A 23,662-nucleotide genomic window follows, 5' to 3' on the forward strand; every position below is an offset into this window, starting at 1 on the left:
TCACAAGGGTGCCCCGCCCCCACCACTGAACCACAGCTGAAATCAACAACAATGCGGGGCTAAGGGTAAATCGGTATGAGAAGTGGCTCAGGGAAGTTGCTGATATCCTGCCAGAGTACATAATGTCCCCTGTGGCATTAACAGTATCAAAAGGATAGAAGGAAATCAAAATATTAGCTCTGTTTCTCTCTCCACAGATGCTGCCAGACCTGCTGAGTTATTCCACCACTTTCTGTTTTTATCTCAGATCTTCAGCATCCTCGGTATTTTGCTTTTATCAGAAGGACAAGGCAATGGATTATCAAGCTGTCACAGCTGCCTTCTGCAGTCCAAAGTTATGGTTCCAACTTATAAACAGCAGCTTGCAACATAGACAGTACTAATGGACACCACTATTCTGGACTCAACTTTTCCAGCTATTAGCTTAGGAGTCTTGTGCCAACCATGACAGGTGCAGCAACTGAAAAATAGGATGAATTAAGTCAAATTTTATTTAAAATTGCACGAGGAGCTGATAGCTCAACCAGAACAGCAGTTGGATACGAAATACTGCATTCAGCTCTTATGGGAAGTGACTTCAACTTGTCAAAGTTACCCTGAAATCAATGCCATAGGAATTAAATGCTTGCAAGCGCTGAAATAGATCTATTGGGCACTGTGCAGTAACGTTTTGCCACAGTGATGTTGATTGAGTGGTTTTGATCTCGTGCGTCTCACTCATGGGATGCTTCTGTCTGATTAGTCCTCAGCCGAATACGGATCAGATGGAGCGTTCCTCAGCTAAATGAAGTCCTGGAAATAGTGACCCCCCCACCCCCCCCAAAGTCAATTAAGAATAGCCGTGCTTACTTCAATGAGCTTCAGACTCGAATCATTGAAAGTAGCTATTGTGGGATTACTCTGAGTACTTAGTCCAGATTGAAGAAATGTCCATTGAAAACTGTGTTTCTTAACCAGAATTTGATAAAGAATTTTGGTAAAGAGGACGGTATTAGTTCCACCAGTTGCATAGAGTGTGTATTTATTGGTTTCCACAGATCAAGTCACATCCTCAGAAATTGCCTAGTTATCTGGGCTCAACTGGACATTGTTTGGGGCACTCCAGTGGACCTGTGTAATAACTTTATGTGGCCATCAGGTTGCTGTGTTTACATACAGCCCATGGCTAAGGATGGATCTTCATAACTAAAAGAGAATAGAGGAGGCTTTAAGATTTTCTTTTTAAATCGCACCTCTTGAGTTTCTAGGATATAGGAACATAGAAAGAGTTATGGAACAGAAGAAAGCTATTCACCCCATCATGCTTGTGCCAGCCAAAAATGAGCTATCCAGTCTAATCCTACCCTCCAGCTCTTTGCCCATAGCCTTCTGGCGTCTCAAGTGCATTTCCAAGTGTTTTTATTAAATGTGATAAGAGTTTCTTCATCTATCAGACCATGAATTCCAGACTCCCACCACCTTCTGGGTGAAAAGATCTCTCTCAAATTCCCTCTAATACTTCCAATTGGCCATTGATAGGTCGGCGGGCGCACAGCTGATTTTTCTGCGCCCCCCCCCCCCCCCAACATACCTGAAAATTTAAATGGGGCGCGGTGACGTCGGGAGTTCCGCCTGAATTCACCGCAGGTCATTTTACGCATCAGTGAGCGCCCCCCCCCCCCCCCCCCCCCCCCCCCCCGCCCCACCACCCCCCGCCTCTCGCCAATGGGCAAATCCTGGCCCAAGATCCCTATTTTCCTCTACACTTCTCTGTATCTGACCATTTATTGTCTATTCCCTTGTCTTGTTTCTCCTCCCCAAATGCATCAACTCACACTTCTCTGGATTGAATTCCATTTGCCACTTTTCTGCCCACCTGACCAATCCATTGATATCTTCCTGCAGTCTGCAGCCTTCTTCCTCATTAACAACCACATATGTAGGTTAGATGCAACAATGAATGCAGCAGTAAAAAGGGCTTTTTTTTTCCATTGGCCTGATACCAAACAGCAATGAAATAAGCAACCATCTGTCTCACTGTCAGCTAAGGCTCAGTGACTCGCACTCTCAACTCCAAATTAAAAAGTTGGGGATCCAACTCTCGCTCCAGAGACCAGTTTACATAATCTAGGTTGACAGTCCAATACTGTACCGTGGGGCTGCGGATAGCATTTAGTTGAGATGTTCAACTGAAGTCCCTTTTTTGCCTGCTCAGGTGGACACTGCTGATTCGAAGAAGAGTAGGAGAATTCTTCCTTGGGTCCTTTATCCAACAACTAACACAGCGCAGAATATCCAGTCATTATCATATTGCAGTTTGTGGCAGTTAGCTGTGTGCACTTTGCTTTCCGGCATTTCTCCACAATACAACAGCGATTACGCTCAATGTTTCATAGGCTGTAAAGTGCTTTTGGATATCCTGGGTTTTTTTCTTTAACACTAATACAATGATAACACTAAATCACCAGATGCTGTCTGTACTTCAATCACTTCTTTTTGATTTACAATAAGGATTCAAGTCTCAATCTGTACAGGGTTAAGATGGTTTCGCTGAGGCATCATTAGGGGATGCTATAATTCACCCTAGCCACCACAGGAGAGATTAAGATTGACCAGGACTCCAACTAGAATGATCAACTCTGTAGGATTGGCTTAAAGTCCCCAGGAATTGAAAATTAATCTCCAGGCCACTGCTGCAGGCAAAACACTAGAGAAATGCCATAGGACCATTAAAGGAATTTTGTGTTTTCATTTTCTTTGAGCATGTTCATTTATGTGTTGGGATTTGCTGAAAAGACAGACATGTTGCTGAAGCTTATCATTCTGCACTCACCAGGATAAACACAAGGGTGCCAAATTTCACCTCAAATCAAAACAATTTAGACGACAGGGGAAGAGGTTGCTGATTGGCTGGCGGACTTTTGTCATGGCAACACCTCAGCAAATCAGAGTTGACTTGCCAACCAGCCAGCAAAACGTATCAAAGTGCTTCACAGAAATGCAGGACTATTATCTAAACATTCCAGGTTAATTGGAGCATTCCATTCCACTTCGTACTGCGCCATGAAATTGTTGATGAGCGAGGAAACCAGAGGACACCAATTTAAGGAGAATGGCAAGAGAACCAAGGGTGACGTGAAAGAAAAACCTTTTCGCCCAGATTTGATTTATTTAAGCATGCACACAGTCACAGAGCCAATAGCCTCGTCAGTGGCTGGATGGGGTTCTTTAAGCCCACCTTCAAGTTCAGTAAGCGGACACTTCTCAACAATGTGAGTCATTGTTTGGTTTTGTACAGTTAGGACCCAGGAGGTAACAAAAACAGAAAATGGTGGAAAAACACAGAAGGTCTAATGGCATCTGTGGAGTGTAGAAAAACAGTTAACATTCCAAATCCGTATGGCTCTTCTTCAGATGCTGTTAGACCGGCTGAGTTTTTCCAGCATTTTCTGTTTTTTGTTTCAGGGTTCCAGCATCCACAGTATTTTGCTTTTATCTTAGGATCTAGGAAGTGCTGCCTGGGAGAGGTGGAGGCAGATTCAATCACGGCTTTCGAAAACTAATTAGATCATTATCTGAAAAGATTTGCAGGGCTGCGGGGAGCAGGACGAGGTAAATTGGCTTTGTCCAGAGCCGGCACAGACGCACGAGCCTAGCAGTTTCCTGTGCTGTAACCCAGGCTGTGGTTCTACGCCAGAAATAGGACCTCAGTTTTATATCCCACCAAAGAATGTCATCTGTAACGATGCAGCACTACTTGAGATCACATATTGTAATGGGCTAGAACAGAAAAGGGGTTGAGATCAAAGATCAGACATGACCTATTGAATGGAGAGCAGGCTCAAAGTGGATCTATGGCCTACTCCCATTCCTTAAATCCTGAAGTGGTGTTTGAACCCACAGCATTCTGACTCAGAGGTAATGGGACTACCCACTGAATCAAAACGTCACAAATGACATCCAGTTAGACTATGAAAAGGTGACCTATCCTTCCTCATCTTTCTCAACACATCAGTAGCCTTTGACATATAATTAGCCACTCTAGCCCCTTCTAAAGCCTCTCCACCATCATCTAGCTGCATGGGAGTGCACTCGCCTGGTTCCATTCTTATGTATCTAGCCATAACCAGAGAATCACTTCCAATGTCTTCTCTTCCCATTCCCATGCTGTTACCTCTGGTAGGATTTACCCTTGGCCTCCTCCTATCTTTCATCTTCCTGCTTCACATCATTGACATCACAGTGAAGACACACCATTAGTTTCCACACGTAAGCTGAACACCCAGCTCTATCTCGCCACCACCTCTCTTGATTCCTCCACTGTTGCTAAATTATCAGACTGCTTGTCCGACAGCCAGCACTGAATGAGCTGAAATTTCTGCCAATTAAATACTGAGAAGAGTGAAGCCATGTCTTCAGTACCCTCAAAAGCACTGCTTGCTAGTTACCAACTCCATCACTCTCTCTGGCAACTGACTGAGACTAAACTAGTCTAAACTTGGTGTCAAATTTGATCCCAGGATGGTCTGCCAATCACATATTTGCACCACCAGTGACAGCGCCTGTTTTCACTTCCATAACATTGCCTGACTCTTCCCCACCTCAGCTCTCCTGCTGTTGAATAACTCAATCAGTACATCTAGACATGACTATTCCAACACTTCACTGGTCAGTATCCTACATCCTACTCTCAGTAAACTTGAGATCATCCGAAACTCTGCTGACCATGTCTTCACTTACATCAAGTCCTGTTCACCCACCACCTCTGTGTTCACTGATCCATGTTGGTTAATGGTTAAGCAACGGCTAGATTTTAAAATTCTCATCCTTGTTTTCAAATCCCTCCTGGGCCTTGCCCTTCCCTAACTCTGTAACCTCCTCCAGCTGCTCATCCCTCCGGGATAACTGCACTCCTCTCATTCTAGCCTCTTGAGCATCCCTGATTTTAATCACTCCACCATTGGGTCACCACCACTCTCCTCTATTCTCCACTCAGGTGGCCTGCCTGCCTGCAAAAAAGCCATTTTCAAAGGTAAATTCTTTTAGAAGTTGGAGAGAGTGCGCCTCCATTTTGAAGTACCCTCTCTCTTCTTTACCTTCCAGTGCAGTGTGATGCTCTTATCAAGCTGGAAGGCTTCTGATTGGCCCTCCAGCTTTGAGAGCCCCCCTCCCCATTGTTAACTGGAAGGTGAGGCCATCCTCTGGTCATTGGCCGCCCCAGGGAACATCACAGCGTGGGGGCTTGTAACTTGCATTTCAGCCTGACCCGGGGGGGGGGCGGAGTTCAGAATCCAGCAGGGAAAATCTGTCTGTCATTGATATTAACTGATTGTGGTTGTGGACTCCAATATTAGATACTATATGTTGCTCTGTACAATATGTGGCATCACCCGAGACTGGGAGCTGAAGGTCAGATAGCACATGCTGGAGCCTGTCTTGATCGAGTTTAGACATTGCAGATCTGTGTTCATGTTAGGAAAATGCTTTGTCGATAAAGTTAGCTCAGCTACAATGTCAATGGCTAGTGTGCATCATTAAAAAATGAAACGAAGCAAGACACTGTCCCTTGATTTTTTTTATTGCCCTCTGAAGTAGTCTTGTGTGTCACTCAGTTATATCACCCTTCTGATTGGCAGCCAATAAATGCCAACCTTGGCAGCAACCCGAGAATGAAAGTAGCATTCAGCTGTAAATGTTTCAGGTTTGTTTGGTTCTCTACAAAATTACCACATAATTTTCAATTGTCCATTTTTAGCATTACTTTGAATTAACAAGAGGAAACTGCCTGTCTCTTTGCAATCTGTGACCAACGTGCTGAGTCTTCTATCACATCAGAAAGAGATCTATCTTCAGAAAGATAAACTATCTTGTGTGATTTCCAGAGGAAGAAAACATTTGAATTGCAACATCTGGAAACTTCCTTTTTTTTCTCTCTTGTATTAGCAAAAAATAAAGGCTCATTTATTTCAAAACTAAGGCCAGTGAAGAACCCAGGAACAAAAACCTATTTCTCCAGCCTGTCTCAGTAGTTCTGATGAAAGGCCATCGGTCTGAAACATTAAGTGTGTTAACCTGTGACCACAGATGCTGACTGCCCTGCTGGGTATTTCTAGCATTTTTTATTTATATTTCAGATTTTCAGCATCTGCAGCATTTTGCTTTTATCTACCCATCTCTCCAGCTATGTGTCTGTCTATCCATTCAAGATCTTTAGTATTTACCTAACAATCTAAACTATAAAAGCAGTAGGTATGGCTACACTTCATTGTGGTGCCTATCACACTTCACACATCACACACTGTCTACTGCACATTTCTCTGCCACTCTTTAAAAACATAAATATATATTTAGCCATATTCTGAAGTAATAGAAAATTCCAGAGCCAGAATATCTGGAATTTCTTAATTGACCTTCCCACAAATAAAGCCGGACTGAAAACAATTAACCTTTGAATGAATTCAACCTGTGTTCACCTAAAATTTTAAAGAGAAGAGACCTACATTTTATCATCTGAATACCACCTTACGTTATATATCTTATTATTCTTTCATGGGTTGTGGGCATCATGGAAAAGACCAGCATTTGTTGCCCATCTCTAATTGCCCATGCAAGGCCATTTCAGAGGGCAGTTAAGAGTCAAGCACATTGCTGTGGGTCTGGAGTCACATGTAGGCCAGACCAGGTCAGGATAGCAGGTTTCCTTCCCTGAAGGACATTAGGGATCCAGATGCGTTTTTCCAGCAACCTACAACAATTTCATGTTCACTATTACTGAGACTAGTTTTATGTTCCAGATTTATTAATTGAATTTAAATTCCACCAGTTGCTATGGTGGGATTTGAACCCATGTCCCCAAAGCATTGGCCTGGGCCTCTGGATTGCTAGCCCAGTGACATTATCACTATGCCACCATTTCCCACATGGGATAATGTTCCTGACCTTATGAAAAAGCATAGGCTATGATTTATTTGTTATATTACAACAGTGGCTACACGTGGGAAAAAACTACTTAATTTGCTATGAAGGTGTTCGAGACATCCTGGGATCATAAACAGTGCTATATAAATGCAAGTACATATGAACATATAAATATATGAATTAGGAGCAGGAGTAAACCAGACTGCCCCTCAAGTCTCCTCTGCCAGTCAATAAAATCATGCCTGCGGCCAAAAACTCCAATTTCTTTGCTACCAGCTATTGCCTTTGACTCCGTCATCAGTCAAAATCTATCTAACTCGGTTTGTCTGTCTCTCTCCTTACCAGGATGGGAGATTCAGCATACAACTCACTAGACACCTCCTGGGAGACACGCCACATGCCAGATGTTGCACACCAGATGTCGCACACCAGACATCACGGTTTATGGCTCCAAATAATCTTTAAAGAGATTTGGCCTCTATGAAGCATTTTTTATCATTTGAAGTGATGCGAGGTGAAGCATTAAACATTTGTGAAGGCGTCTCTTTAGTAAGTTTTAAACATACTTAGGGCAGGTAAAGGCCAAGCCAAAAAGTTAGCTTCCCGTAACAGGGTTCAGAACGTTCTTTCATTTCCCTATCGAGGCTCTGTTACTTCCTACATAAAAGGATAGGATCATTCTTGCAGCATCAAAGGTACTCAGTCCTCTGGTATGTGAATATACCAGTAACCATATCTCAAAGTTAATAATTCAGAGAAGAATATTGCTATGCCTGATCACAGATGTGGGATTACAGAAGGGTTTCTATTATCACTGCTGAGGCCAGAATTTTCTTTCAAGAGATTAAATGGATTCGGGAAGTCCATGATATGATACATTTATGCATGGGCTATGGAAGGAAATTAAATGGGTGTTTGGAGTCCATAATAAATAAGATTGTACATAGGCTGTAGAAGGAGATTTAATGGGTGGGTGAAGTCCATAATGGGGCGAATTGTACATGATGTGTGGAAAGAGATTAAACAAGTGAATAGAATCCATGATGGAGCATCACGTGTCCATGATGGGCTGGCGTGTACATGGTTTGCGGGGCAAACATGTTATAAGCCAAATTAAATGTTCTCATTTCACACTGTTTTTTTTAAGAAAGAGAGGGCTTGTATTTATGGAGTGCCTTTCATATCCTCAGGGCACCTGAAAGTACTTCATAGACAAAAAGAAAATCACGCTTGAAGTGCAGTGTTGACAAATGCAGCAGCTAACTTTATGCACAGCAAGATTCAAATGCAGCAAATGAGAGAAATGACCACTTTGTCTGTTTCTGACAATTGTATTTTTAAGTCACTGTGTTTTTCCCTTTCCTATTTGATTAGTTCATTGTTCATTCAAGAAACATTTCCCCTCAATCAAATCTACCAGAACATTCTATTCAATCACGTTGCACCAGAAGAAAACATTGGGATACAGTTGCCATGACACCCAGCCTCTATATACCACTAAATATATTTATCACATAAAAAATTAACAAAAATCCCAAACTTTTCAAAAACCAATTGTCTCAAACTTCCCAACAGGCATGACTTGATTGGCTAGATTGTCGAGGGTCGGTCTCTAACATATTCCCTCCCTCATGCTTCACGCCACATTCATCACCCTGACTTCACACATTCTCTGGTCAGCTAATGTCAAAGGTCCTAAATGTTTAAAAACATCCGGATGTGCAGGAATTCCCAATACAAAATGTCCAGGGCAACCTATAAGATCAGTTTTTGTATCCAATGCAACATTCTTCAACTCCCAAGATACTTGCAAAGGTCTGCATGGGATATTAATCCCTGGTGACTTCACGATAATCCCATATACAGGCTCTGGAGGCCTAAGGTTCGTACAAAATTGGGCCTCAGACCTCAGTTAAGTGGATGGAAACACAGTGGTAATGCTACTGGACTAGTATTGCAGAGGCCTATAGACTAATGCTCCAGAGAATAGAGCTGGGGGATTTAAATTCAGTTAATTAATAAATCTGGAATAAAATGTTAGTTTCATTATTAATGATCATAAAACTATTGGATTGTTGTACAAACACATCTGGTTGACTAACGTCCTTTCAGTGAAGGGAATCTGCCATCCTTACCCAGTCTGGTTAACTAATACAAAAACAGAATTACCTGGAAAAACTCAGCAGGTCTGGCAGCATCGGCGGAGAAGAAAAGAGTTGACGTTTCGAGTCCTCATGACCCTTCAACAGATTTTTATCTCTGGTTGACTAACGTCCTTTCAGTGAAGGGAATCTGCCATTCTTACCCACTCTGGCCTACATGTAACTCCAGAACTTGCAGTAATATGTTTGACTCTTAACTGCCCTCTGAAATAGCCAAGCCACTAAGTTTTATCAAAACTTCTACAAAAAACAGTGCTGCAGGTGCACCTACACCATATGGAACAGCAGCGGTTCAAGAAGACAGTTCACCACCACCTTCTCAAGGGGCAATTAGGGTTGGGTAATGAATGCCAGCCCAGCCAGCGATGCTCATGTTTCAATGAACAAATATTAAAAAAATGGAAAAACAGCTGTCAAGAATTAATTTCAGGCCACTTTCCCTGATGGGTGAGAATTTGGGATACAGGAAGATTGATTTGCCCTCCATGTTGGGAACGACAGGAATGGTTGTCGGTGGGACTTAGCAAGGCCTCATCAATTAGTCCCCGTGCAGTCAAACTCTCACTTTATTGGTTCACCTGTACTGAAAACATAAATCTCCTGAAAATATTGTTTTTCAAAGCAGGGAATTCACAGATCCCAGAGGAGAAATCTGGAAGTATGCAATATCCAAGAAGCTCAGCTGTTTAGGTAGCTCGTGAACTGTTGCTGCTGTACTTTCAGTTCAACGAATTCGAGTGTCAGTCAGGGTGAGCTGCTAAGTCTCCCATCAAAGATCCTCCTATCTCAACAATCAGCTGGTACATCTATGAGAGCAGAAAGATCAATAGGAAGGCAGATGCAGAATTCTGGGGGAAGTTTGATCTGGCCCTTTGGGGAGGCTGTCTGCTCATATAGAGAAGAAAAGATTGAAATAAACACTCAGAGGAAAATAAATATATGAATCCAACTGTGGGGAAAGATAAGCGAGGAAAGAGTGAAACAGGCAGACACTTCTCTTCAAAGGAAAGACAATTATTTCGGAGCCACATTGAAGGATGAAAGAAAAACTTGCATTTATATAGTGCCTTTCACAACCTTAAGATATCCCAAAATACTTTACAGCCAATGAAACACTTTTGACATGCATCACTGATGTAACGCAGGATGCACAGCAGCCAATTTACACATAGCAAGCCCCACAAAGAGTCACATGACAACGACCAGATAACCTCTCTTTTTAGCGGTGGTGACTGAGGGATAAATATTGGTCAAGGGACTGGAGATAACTCTCCTGTTCTTCTTCAAAACATTCCATGGCACCTTTTATGTTTAACTGGCAGTCCGGGCCTTTAGTTTAACACCTCATTCGAAAGACAGCCACTCCGGCAGTGCAGCATTCCATCATGCACTAAGTTATGAGCCTAGATTTTTGGTTTGCCTGTGGGATGGGACTTAAACCCACAATCTTCGGACACAGAGGTGAGATCGCTGGCCAGTAAGCCACGGCTGACAGTGGTGATCAAGAGCAACGGAGGGAAAGAGGAAGGTTTCAGAATGAACAGGATGCAGGCAGGGCATATATGGGGTTGCTAAACCTGTTTGGTTGTATTCCGGGTGGTTTCGCCAAGGGACAACCTACATCCCAACTGCCCCATGCAGTCAAATAGCCTTTTTTCCCCACCTTCCCCACCTGCAATACATTTACAACTAATAAACAAAACTGTTCAAAGAAAATGGAAAATAAACACAGGGCAAAAATTTAGCGCGGAGGGCGGGCATGTGCCCACCCTGCTCGAACGTAAAATGACGCTCATTGACCTTGAGCAAGCGTCCCAATGTCAACGCGCAGTCGCACGATATTCCGTTTGGTGGGTGAGCGCCGGAGTTGGCAGCCCGCCCGCCGACAATTAAACGGCCCGTTAAGGCCATTATCAAGATCCTGACCGACATTTTTCACTGCCCGTCCCACCTCATGGTGGGCAGGGACAGGCAAGAAGGCCAAGCGGCCTTTGCCCTCTTTAGGAAACCTCATCTCCACGGGCAGGAATGAGGTTTCCTAAAACAAATAAAAATAAAGTAAAAAAAATTTTTAAATTGAATTAATGACATGTCCTCTGCTCATGCGACAGGGTCACACCCGAGGGGGGACGTGTTTTATTCAATCATTTATTTCTTTACGGGTTTTCTTTTCAAAAATGCTTCATCTCCCTGAGGAAGCTCCGTGCTTCATGGAGGGGGGGCGGTGGTGGGGATTATGAACAGTGCACCCACCCCATTCACACTCCTCCCCCTCCCCCCCCCCACCCCCAACCCCTCCCGCCCGCAGAGGCAGCGCTGCCGCTGGCGTTTTGTGCCGGGCGGGCCTTCAGTTGATCCACCCAGCACGAGGTCACCTTCCGGTCTCAATCACGGGTGGCCGTTCAACTGCCTCCAGCAAGCCCGCCCAAGATTCGGCCCAGGGTGATTTTGATTTTTCTCCTGGGCTTTCGCGCAGTGCTCATGAGATTGCCGCTTAATTTTTGGAGATTCCAGGACAACCTTGGAGGGCTGGGCACTCAAGCAGGAAGCCTGAGGCCCAACCAAAATTGGCCTGGCAGGGCCTCATTTAGATATCACCAGCGAGCTGCTATCAAGGATTAGTTTTGGGCCGCTTGCCATCTTGGGAGAGGCTGGGACTTGAAATGCTGCTGCTGCTGGCGAGACCATCTGCTAGGAGCGACAGGAATAGTTGCTGTACTAGACTTGGCAAGGCCCATGTCAGTTTGTGCGCTGTGTAGTCAAGCTCTCTCACCATTGTTTACCCCCGTCCTCAAAACACTAATCTCCAAAAAAGATTGTTTTTAACATGTTAATATTCATGGAGTAATTATGTCAAAGGGAACAACAGAATTTGATGAAGACCCCCACTTATCATGAGGGAGAGAATCTAAACGCAGCTCTCCCTGGTGAGTTAAATGGTGCCAGGGTAATGAAACCACTAATTCATCAAACCCTTTAGTGGATTAAATCCGTAATTTGTTTAATTGACTAAAAAGGGAACTATTAAACTGATGCTGAGGTAAAGGAATTCTGACGTATGTCAGTGTGGTGTCCAGTATGGCCCCTACTTTAGAGTTTTTGACCACGCTATTTTGTATTTTACCTTTTATTTCTGTTTTGAGGGGTGTTCCAGGCAGGGTTCTGTTCCCTGCCAAAAAAGGTCAGGTGTGTGGACATTGAGGGAGGGAAGAAGGGAGGGGGAGGGGGAGAGGAAGGAAGAAAGTAAGAAAAAAAGGAAAGGAAATAAATAAAGAGGAAAACAAGAAAAGAATGATAAAAACATAACGAGGACAAAGAAAAGGATAGAAAGAAAAATTAATGAAGGAAAGGATGAAGTGGTGAGCAATATAAATAGAAAGAGAAAATGAAGGGAAGAAAGAGAAAGGAATACAAAATGAAGGATGGAAGAAAGGAGGAAGGGAAAGGCTGGCATTTGGATTGGGCGTTTCACAGCCATGTTGTAAAAATCCAACTGGTTCCCTCAACTGCCTCCTTATCCAGTCTGGGCCGCTACGTGACTCCAGTCCCACAGCAACATGCCTGCATCTTAACCTGCCCTCCGACTTCTCCCTTGCACATCGCATATTCCGGTGCCACGAGTGGGGATGGACAGTGAACGCCAGTCTCTTCATCAATGCCGACGTCTCAAGAATGAATAATAAAAGCAAAATTATATGGAAGAGGTAGAAGAATGGAGAGGATCTTATTTTAAAAGGCTGGTTTGCCAAATCAATAGTGTTTACAAAGTGGAGTGACAAGCAATTACTTTCGAGTACAGCACGTAATCTGCAAATTGATTTTTATTTCTAAGCCAGGCAGAAATAGCGAAGTAGAAGGATTCTGAGCATAAGGATAGGGGATGGCAGGGGGTTGGTAGAGCAGAGAGTGGCTACCGCTAGCCTCATCTCCGTTTATTATTTCATTTTCTAGTCTATGTTTCTAAATGAATAAAATCAGAATGTTTAACCCTACTGGACTGTGAGAAATACTAGCTGTAAATCACGGAGAGGAAAATTGGGCATCCTACCCTATTCTGCAGTCAAATGTTCCTCTACGTGCCCCGTCCCAAATGATTATGATTACTATGCCACTGGGGAGAGGTCTCGTGCTCTTCCTTGAAGAGTATCATGGGGTCTTTTACATTATGCCTTCCTCCACCTTTTCATAAAGTCCAGGCGAAGTTTGTGCAAAGAAGGAATTACATTCATGTTGGATCCTTGGTCACGGGTTTAGTTGGACTAATGGATCTGGGTTGCAAGCTTGTTTCGGAATGACCTAGTTGGTACCAGAGACATAGCAGATCATTAGATAGTTCTTTTGTCCAACACATTCTACTTTATTTACAAAGGAACTCAGCAGTTACACTTGTGTACTTACAACTAAAAACCTGTCTCTATATTACTCTAGACTACTGACTACTGACAACAGACTACAAAGGTCACCCATGCTACTCTGTTATTGGGTAATAAGATCATGTGATCTTCTATTATAACATTCTTCTTAAAGGTATATTACACAAAAGATTACTACAATTCATATAACACCTGACATGTCCACAGGGTGCCCCAAAGCATTCTACAGCCAATGAAGTGCTTGTTGATGATTAGTCAGTGCTATAGCATCGGAAACGTGGCAGCTAATTCTGTGCATAGTAAGATCGCGCCAAGAACAATATAATCGAGAAGAGAGGCAAGTTGCCGAAGCTATTTGTCATCAGGGCTAACAGAACAATAATGCTCAGGTCACCTGTTTTTACTGACGTTGTTTGAGGGATAAAGTTTGACTAGGACACTGGAGAGAAGTCCTGTGTTCTTCCCTGAAGAGTGTCGTAGGATCTTTTACGTCCAAATGATGGAGCAGACAAGGCCTTGGTTTAACACCTCATCTGAAAGGTGGCACCTCCGGTAGTGCAGCACTCCCTCAGTGCTGGCATTAGGAATGCCAGCCTGGATTATGTACAGGTCTCTGGAATGGGACATGAACCCATGCCTTCTGATTCAGGGAAAAATGAGCTCACATTGAGCAATGGCTAACACCTTAACAGTAACCTGGTAATCCACTTAATAAACATCCTGGTAATTCACTTGATAAACTTCCTGGTAATTTGCTTAATAATCAGCCACAAAACCCTTGATACCCAAGATTCACTCACCGCACCCTAGCGATTAAAAGTGGATCTGCATCTCAATACTCACTGACTTCTGTTGCAATGACAGAGATGTTTTGCCAGACTGTTAACTCTCTGTCCAGTGGCTCTGTGGTTTTTATAATTCCATTCTGTGGATTGATGGTGAATGATCTGTCGAGGTACGATTGCTGTTCAATGGAGTATCTGAGGAATTGGGAGAAAAGAAATGACTAATTAACCTAAGGAGTTACAGAGCAAGCTGTGCAATTCAGGGATGTACCAAACATTCCCTCCCGCCCCCACCAAATTTATCCTTCGGTAACTTCTTTCACAGCTTTATCCCTTACCTCTCCTTCCCCTCCTGATAAATCTGACAGTCAAGGGAAGTCAGGTTAGCAGTAAAGTGTTGGCTAATACAAGGGAGACATTGGGCGATTGAATGGACAATGTTCCATTCCCCAAAGTTAACATTCAAGAGCTCAATTAGCACAAACGTATCCCCAAAAAATATAATCAGATTCTCAGCACGCAGCTTCACCAACCATGAGTACATTTCACGATTGTGGCTGAATGCTCACCAGAATTTCCATGTTTTACTCACTCCCAGGTGTAAACCACCTGAACCCCTCAATTAGATTCCAGTCTGTAACTCACTCCCGGGTATCTGTTATTCTATATATAAACCACCCGAACCCCTCGATTAGATTCCAGTCTGTAACTCACTCCCGGGTATCCGTTATTCTATATATAAACGACCCAAACACCTCGATTAGATTCCAGTCTGTTAGATCCAGTCTGTATCTCACTATAGGGTATCTGTTATAGGCCCCCTGAACCCCTCGATTAGATTCCAGTCTGTACCTCACTCCCTGGTATCTGTTATTCTATATATAAACCACCCGAACCCCTCGATTAGATTCCAGTCTGTAACTCACTCCCGGGTATCTGTTATTCTATGTATAAACCACCCAAACACCTCGATTAGATTCCAGTCTGTTAGATCCAGTCTGTATCTCACTATAGGGTATCTGTTATAGGCCCCCTGAACCCCTCGAATAGATTCCAGTCTGTAACTCATCAGCGGGTATCTGTTATTCTATATATAAACCACCCTGAACCCCTCAATTAGATTCCAGTCTGTAACTCACTCCCGGGTACCTGTTATTCTATATATAAACCACCCAAATCCCTCGACTAGATTCCAGTCTGTAACTCACTCCTGGGTATCTGTTATTCTATATATAAACCACCCCGAACCCCTCGATTAGATTCCAGTCTGTAACTCACTCCCGGATATCTGATATTCTGTATATAAACCCCCGAACCCCTTGATTAGATTCCAGTCTGTAACTCATCAGCGGGTATCTGTTATTCTATCTATAAACCACCTCGATTAGATTCTAGTCTATAACTCACTACAGGGTATCTGTTACAAACCTCCTGAACCCCTTGATTAGATTCCAGTCTGTAACTCACTACAGGGTATCTGTTATCAACCCCCTGAACCTCTCAGTTACATTCCAATCTGTAACTCACTCCTGGATATCAACACCTTTTAGGTTTAGCAATCCTTCTCTTTCATTAACTCACTGGCAAAGATCCCTCTGGTGCTCGGCAGTGACTAACTGGCTCTGTGTCTCGACCACTCTCTAATCAAAGGAAATGGAAATATACATCCTCCGGATCTCACAAATGCTGTCATGTGTAGTTTGCCAAAAGCCTGGTGGAAGATTATAAGTGTCCATCCAGCTCTGTGGGAGGCAGATATTCTCCCCATCAATACAGTCTTTTAAGCACACATCCATCTCATTCCCTGGGATATTATTCCAAATCCCATATGTAGATTGGTACCCATGTGCATGTTGTAAAACATGGGAGGCTGCTGTATTAGATATTATATTAAAGCTCCCTGTCCTTTTCTAGTCCCGGACATTCACTCATTGCACTTTTTTTAGGAAACCAGTTCTGCAACCCGAAGGTACTGCGATATTTGTTCATTTTACAAAGGACTTCAGACTCAATGTTCTAGGGGATTTCAGCAACCCTGCACTCTCAGTGAGGAGCTACATGTAAACAGAGTGAAGATCAAGGATAGAGCCACCAGAGTAGTGTGGAGATTCACTAATCTACGCCCCTTGTGAACACTGGGTTGGTGAACTTACCCTTCATCCCTCCTTCCCTCCCTTTCTCTCTATGTCGGTATCTGCGCCTTCAGCTACCTGGGCCCGAAAATCTGAAATTCCCTCCCTGAAGTACTAAACCCCTCTTTTCCTCTCCGACTCTGTCCCTCCCTTTAAAACCCACCTCAGTGGCCAAATCACCCTGGCCTAATGTCTCCTTATTGTGGCTTGGTGTCAAATTTTGTTTGTGCCTGCAAAGTGCCTGTGGAATTCGCTACCACACAAAGTAGTTGAGACCCAAAATATTGTATGTTTTCAAGAAGGAGTTAGTTTTGGCTCTTGGGGCGAAAGGGATCAAAGGATATGGGGAGAAAGCGGGAGCAGGCTATTGAGTTGGATGATCAGCCATGATCATAATGAATGGTGGAGCAGGCTCGAAGGGCTGAATGGCCTCCTCCTTCTCCTAGTTTCTATGTTTCTACTTTAGAATGATTTTCCAAAGCAGAGGCATTATGTAAATGCAAGTTGTTTATGTTTGTGGGATTCAGTTGGTGCAAAATGGCTGCCACATTTCCCTAACAACAATGGTCACTGCACTTCAAAAAGTAATTCATTGTGTAAAGCACTTTGAGGGAAACATGTCTGGGTGTTATGTAAATACCCGTGGCTAAGTATCACTCCACGCTGTGTACTGACAACCTCCAAAAATAGCTTACTGCACCTGCCACATGTGGATTGTCTCAAAGTGTCTTACATGAGGGGAGGGTTGGATGTCAAACAGGCGATCAGCAATGAAGGAAGGGGAAAAGGGGTGGTGTGGTGATGGGGTTGGAGGCTCAGCTGACGAGACTGACAGAAGGGATAGAGATAGAAAATGAACTGAGGTTGGGTGTGAAGGCTGAAGCATTGGCATCCTGATAGTGGAGTGAAGCCATGACCTGTGACAGATCAATGAAAGGGAAAGGATGGATGAGGGAGTTTTGGCCGAGCTGAAGCTTAGTGAATGGGAGGCTGGCCAGAGGAGCAATCAAGTCTGGAACCACACCACAGTAAGGAATTATCGCCTCTAGTTTTATCACTGGAAAATGTTTTAAGCTCGGTGTCCTGACTGAGAAAAAACAGAGCTTCCCTGGAACCCACTGCCAATGCTAAGGGTTAAAAATCATTCTTGCTTTAAGACGAAGGGACCATTAGTTAATTAGTCAGAGAACACAAAGCAGATGGAAAGACCAGCTGCCAATGGGGAAGGGTAGTGGCTGGGGTGTGAGGTGGGGGGAAGGGAATGCAGCATTGTACGTGGCATTCACTGGAGGTGAATGATGGAGGTGAGGAATGGAAATTAAGTCTGATTTAAGCCATCTGCCAATGATTGAGAATAAAATATTAGCAATAATTTATGTTGCAGATTTTCTTGTCTAGTAATCATGTAATGGAATATTGAAATGTAAAATATTCATATGACTATTAATTTTAAACGGGCACATCTTTATTCAGAGCTTTTGGAAACTATTTTTACGCTTTTGGGCCACGAGGGTTAATGTTATCCAGAGGGTATAGACTAAAGTTGAATTGTGGAGCTGGATTTTCTAGAATTTGTTTGGTAACCTTTGAAGATCATGTTAAAGAACCTAAGAAATGTTTGGGACAAGAAATGTTCATTTGATCAACACTCAGCCCAGTTTTTGTTTGACCTCAAACCCAACAACCCAGTTCTCAACACACACTTCAATCCCTTTGCCTCTTCAGCCGATTCACAATGGATGTCGGCAACATTGCACTCGATGTTAACTCCAACTGGATGGGTTTTGAGTATTTGAAATCATATTAATACTATTAGAGTTACAGGAGGAATTTAAACAGAATGCAAGAGATTTACACAGGTTGAGGTAAACTCCACAAATGGAGACATAGGGTGGAATCCTCTGCTCTCCCCATGGTGAGTTTGGTGCCGGGGTAGGAGGGTGGCAGTTGGGGACTGTGCCAACTTTCTGCCTGCATCCCGATTAAGTCGGTGTTGGTAAAGCACGTGGATGGCCTTCCTGCTCCACTGCCAATTGAGGTCCTTAGGTGCGCAATTAATGCCCCTCTTGAGGCCCTAATCCTTCCACCACCGGTACCAATCCAACAATGAAGTATGACAGCGGACTCCTGGAGGGCTCCCTCATTCAGGAGAACTCAGTGCATGACCAGGGGTCCAACGTCGGCAAGGTGGGAGGAGAAGGCACTGACAGTCATACCCCTGCCTTTGCTGCCAAGCACCCCCCCCTCCACCCACCACCCCCCTCCGCCCTTCCCCCCTCCCTGCGATCCCCCTCCACCTTTCCCCCCCTTCCTCTGAGGCCTGGTCTCTCCTCAATCTGGGGCCTCAGGCGGGTGTCTTGCAGGCAGCAAGTACCTCCTTTCAGCGCTGCTGCTGAGTAACGAAGATCTGTCAGACTCTGATTGGCTGACAGCTCTCAGTGGGCAGGACTTCTGCCCCGGGGTCCTTGATTCTAGGGGAAGGCCTGCCGCTGGCCTGTCAAGTGCCTGATTGGCGCCAGTTGCGGCGGGGCCTCCTCGAAAAGGAGCAATGCGGGTTTCCCTCCTGCTCTCCAGCCGGCGGCCGAGACCCCAGTCACTTCCACAAGGTTCCACCCATTGTGGAAGGATATTAACTGAGTGGGGTAGAGGCCACAGTAGGGTAGAGTGTGCCGGGGCTGTGGAAGGACAATAAATGAGTGGATTGAGGTCAATGTTGGGGCAGCATTCGTGATAAGGTATACACCGCTGTGGAAGAATATTAAATGTGTCAATATAGGATAGCACAAAAGGTGCAAAGCAATACAGAGAACAGCCAAGACACCACAAGAAATAATGATTTGGTGATCGCAAATACTTGTGGTTCAAAAATCGGAATCATGGATGATAGAATAGTAACAGCGCAGAAGGAGACCATTTGACCCATTGTGCCTGTGGCAGTTCTCTACAAGAGCAACTAGGTTGGTCCCACTTCTCTGTCCATTCCCCATACCCCTGCAGGTGTTTTCCTCTGCTGGTGTTTATCCAGTTCCCTTTCAAAAGCCTTGATCAAATCTGCTTCCGCCGCTCTCTCAGACAGCGCATTCTAAGTTCTGACCACGCGCTGTGTATAAAGTGCATTTCATCAAGCGGCTCTTGGTTTTTTTGCCATTCACTTTCAATCAGTGTCCTCTGGTCCTCAAACCTTTCACCAATGGGAACAGTTTCTCCCTGTTTAGTCTGTCTCGACCCTTCATGACTTTTTTTTTAAAGCTGTTATCAAAACGCCTCTCAACCTCCTCTTCCATAAAGAGAACCGATCCGGCTTCTCCAATTTTTTTCATGCAACTGAAGTCCCTCGTCCCATTCTCGCAGGAAGCTCAAGGGGTTAAAACCAGGCCTCATCCTTCACGGTCTGAAAGCCGGAGTGACCAACTTGGCTCTTTGTCAGCCCTGCTGTGAATGTTGCTTCACCTGTATGGGTGCTTTTGGGCTAAGATTCATTTATGGGATGTGGGCATTGCTGAGAAAGCTCCCTTTTAATTGTCCTTGAGAAGGAGATGGTGAGCTGCCTTCTTGAACTGCTGCAGTCCATGTGGTGTAAGTACACGCACAGTGCTGTTAGGAAGGGAGTTCCAGGATTTTGACCCAGTGACAGTGAAGGAACGGCGATATATTTCCAAGTCAGGGTGGGGAGTGACTTGGAGGGGAACTTCCAGTGGTGGTGTTCCAATGTGTCTGCTGCCCTTGTCCTTCTAGGCATTGATATCATGGATTGGGATGTCGGAGGACCCTTACCGGGTTGTTGCAGTGCAAGTCGTAAATAGTACACACTGCTGCCATTGTGCACTTGTGGTGGAAGAAGTGACTATTTAATATTCACACTCCTGACTTGTGCCTTGAAGATGGTGCACAGGCTTTGGGGAGTCAGGAGGTGAGTTACTCACCGCAAGGTTCCCAGCCTCTGATCTGCTCTTATAGCCACAGTATTTATATGGTTAGTCCAGTTCAGTTTCTGGTCAATGATAACCCTCCAGGAACTTAATGGTGGGGGAATCAGTGATGGTATTGCCGTGGAATGTCAATGGGAGATGAAAGTTGGGAAGATGTGGTCAATTATTGTCACAGTGCAAGTGAATGGTAAACCCTTAAAAATGGAAGTAGACATGGATGCTTCTACCACTGTAGTAGGGGAACACACTTTCAGATATTTAAATAAAGGTGATCAACAATTAAATTTGGAACAAACTTCTGCCAAGTTGAAAATGTACACAGGCGATGAAATCCAGGTAAAAGGTATCACCAGAGTAACTATTCATTATAGACACCAATCGGCACAGCTACCAGTGATGGTGGCAGAAGGTGAAGGACCAAGCCTCTAGGTCGAAATTAGTTGAGGGAAATTAACCTTGATTGGTCAGTGAGATTTCATAAGGAAGCAGGAAGAGTTCCTGAGTTGGAAAAGGAACAAGGCAAAGTACTTCAGAAAGAGCCTGGAGAGTCCAAGGACTGCAACTGGATGAAAAAGGAATGTGTAGCCATTCAGCAACCGGAAGAAATGAAGACTGTCTTAAACAACGACATGGAAGAACAGCAGAAGAAACTCAAGGAGACTCTGCTGAATGACAGAATTCAAAATAAAGCGAGTGAGCTTCCCAAAGAAAAGGAAAACTTGTTGAAAGACCTTCACAGACTACAAGGATCCCTCAGGTCAAAGTTTGCGCCTCTGGAAAATTAAGAAGAGAAACAGGAAGAATTTAACGTCTCTCTGAACAAACTGAAAAACCAGTTGGCAGAGAAGACGCAGCAATGTTCAAGGTTCCAGGAGGAAGCCAACAGATACAAGAAGGAGACAGAAGAGCTGAAAAATCAGCTGAATGAAGCTAAACAGGCCTTGAAAGCAAATATCATAGAACTTTCCAAGATGCGAGTAGATAATGAAATCCTGGATAGCCCAACTACTGAAATAAGACAAGTTGAGATTTCACTTGGAGAGCTTTGACCAACAGTGAAGTTAAAAAAAAGGCCGAGACTAAATTCTGTGGTAAAAAGAAGAATACACGTAGGAAGAGGATGCAGAATTACTGATGAGGCCCTGTTTTCGAACAAGACTAAGCCTGTTACTTCCCAATGTGGAGGGGAAGGTGGAAGAAAGTCAAGGGAACCAAAAAGCGACTCACCGTTTGTATAGTCGCAAGCAACAATTTACTGTTGGAGAAGCAGCATATGTAACGAATTTCGGTGGAGGACCAAAGTGGTTACCTGGTTATCGGTGACTGGACCATTGTCATACCACATGGCATTGGAGGGCCAGATCACCAGTAAGTTTGTGGATCGTTTAATAAGAAGGGAGATACCCCAACTAAATGATGTTGCACCTGTAACCATTACTGAAACTACGGTTCCTGTTGAATTTGCTCAACCAAGGACAGACTTGCCCGATGTCTCTGTCAGAGTGGAAGACACTGAACTGTCTGTGCCTAATGAGGTACCTGAGCTCCAGAGAATGTGGTTCTTATGAAGGAATCAGAAGTCATGGAGCTGCGAGGTTCCACACGGATCAGGAAACCACCTGAAAGGCTGAACTTGTAATTTCATGACCTGTGTAAATACTGTAATGTCATGAGGTAAATATCCTTGTAAATACAAAATGTACAGAAAAGTTAAAGGGGGAGGGATGTAGTAATTATAGTTTTGAGAAACTAGGACTGTAGCTTTAGGAATAATCCAGTGTTGTAAGGTCACATGGTCTATGTAAACCAATGGGTGAGCAGCATGGGGACCCTCTAGGAGAGTTCTTCTTTAGTTATAGAGTTGATGCACATATGAAGTTGCTGCTGCTGTCTTGTATATAAAGTTATTTGCGTCCACCAAAAAAGATTGTCTGGAAGATAAACTCTATAACAAAACGCTACCTCGGTGTCAGGCGCAGTCACTCTCTCATCTCTGGAACTCAGCTCTTCTGTCCATGTTGTGGCCAAGGCTGTCATGAGGGCTGGAGCTGAGTGGTCTTGGTGGAATCAAACTGAGCATCAGTGAGCATGTCGCAAATGCTGCTCAAATGCACTGTTAGTGATATCTTCCATCACTTTGCTGATCATTGAGGTGGTAATAGGTCAGATTAGGTTTGAATTGCCTGGGTCATTCTGCATTTGGTCAGGTCGATGCCAGCATTGTAGCTGCACAGTTTCAGCTTGGCTAGAGGTGCAGCTAGTTAAAGAAATACTTGTATTTAAATAGCGCCTTTCACAACCACCTGACATCCCAAAGCACTTTACAGCCAATTAAGTACTTCTGAAGTGTAGTCAGTGTTGTAAACATGGCAGTTAATTTCTGCACAGCAAGCTCCCACAATCAGCAATGTGATACAGGGCAGAATGTCTATTTTCTTGTGATGCTTATTGAGAGATAATTATTGGCTGGAGCACCAGGGATAACTACCCTTCCTTTTTTTCAAACTAGTGGCCATGGGATCTTTTACACCCACCTGACAGGGCAAATAAGATGTTGGTTTAATACCTCATCTGAAAGACGGGAGAAAAATTCTTCAGTAATACTACAGGATGTTGGCAGAGCCCACAGCCATTGCTGCCTCCAATGCAGTCAACCATTTCTTAATATCAGGTGGGGTGAATCGAATTGGATGCGGATGAGCATTGGTGATGCTGGAGACCTCAGGAGGAGGCCGAGATGGATCTTCTACTCGGCACTTCTGGCTGAAGTTGGTTGCAAATGTTTCAGCCTCACTGACTTGTTGAGCCCTCTTCTAATCATTGAGGATGGGGTGTTTCCACCTCCGGTTAGTTGTTTAAGTGCCCATTACTATTCCTGACTGGATGTTACTGCAAAGCAGAGATTTGATCTGATCCATTGGTCTGGTGATCACTTGACTGTCAATTCTGAGTGTACGAGGTAAATTGGGCCATTTTTAATAAAACAGGAAGCATGTGTCATTTTCTAGAATCATGCTGGCAGGTCAATAGCCACCATCAATATTAGTGTTGCTTTAGACATCATTGTCTATGTTTAGTGATTAGTGTGGATCACACTCGGACTGCTGGCAGATTTCCCTACCGTCTGCAAGACCCAATCCTCTTGCTCCTTGAGCAGTAATTCTGGGATTCTATGCTTCCAGTTAATGAAACACAGACCTCCACCAACACACATGCACATACACACGCACAAACACATGCATGTGCACAGGCACACATGCACAAGCATGCACATACACCTCCTCCCAGACACATACACACATACACAACTCCACACACACAAATACCTCTATTCCGTCCCCCACCAAAAAATCTACATACACAGCTCCTCCCAGACACACGTGT

At 44.1% G+C, this 23,662-nt stretch overlaps 1 protein-coding gene across 2 annotated transcripts in view; it reads right to left on the minus strand.

The window, feature by feature from the left end:
* The window catches only part of LOC121280109 (cadherin-11-like), a 179,326-nt gene that overhangs the window by 22,849 nt on the left and 132,815 nt on the right, over positions 1–23,662 (minus strand). For both annotated transcript variants that reach the window (XM_041191756.1, XM_041191755.1), the window contains exon 9: positions 14,276–14,412. In XM_041191756.1, coding sequence (XP_041047690.1) covers positions 14,276–14,412 — 137 coding nt within the window. The remainder of the gene's footprint in view (positions 1–14,275; positions 14,413–23,662) is intronic.

Source organism: Carcharodon carcharias, chromosome 7, assembly GCF_017639515.1.
Source record: "Carcharodon carcharias isolate sCarCar2 chromosome 7, sCarCar2.pri, whole genome shotgun sequence".
NCBI lineage: Eukaryota > Metazoa > Chordata > Chondrichthyes > Lamniformes > Lamnidae > Carcharodon > Carcharodon carcharias.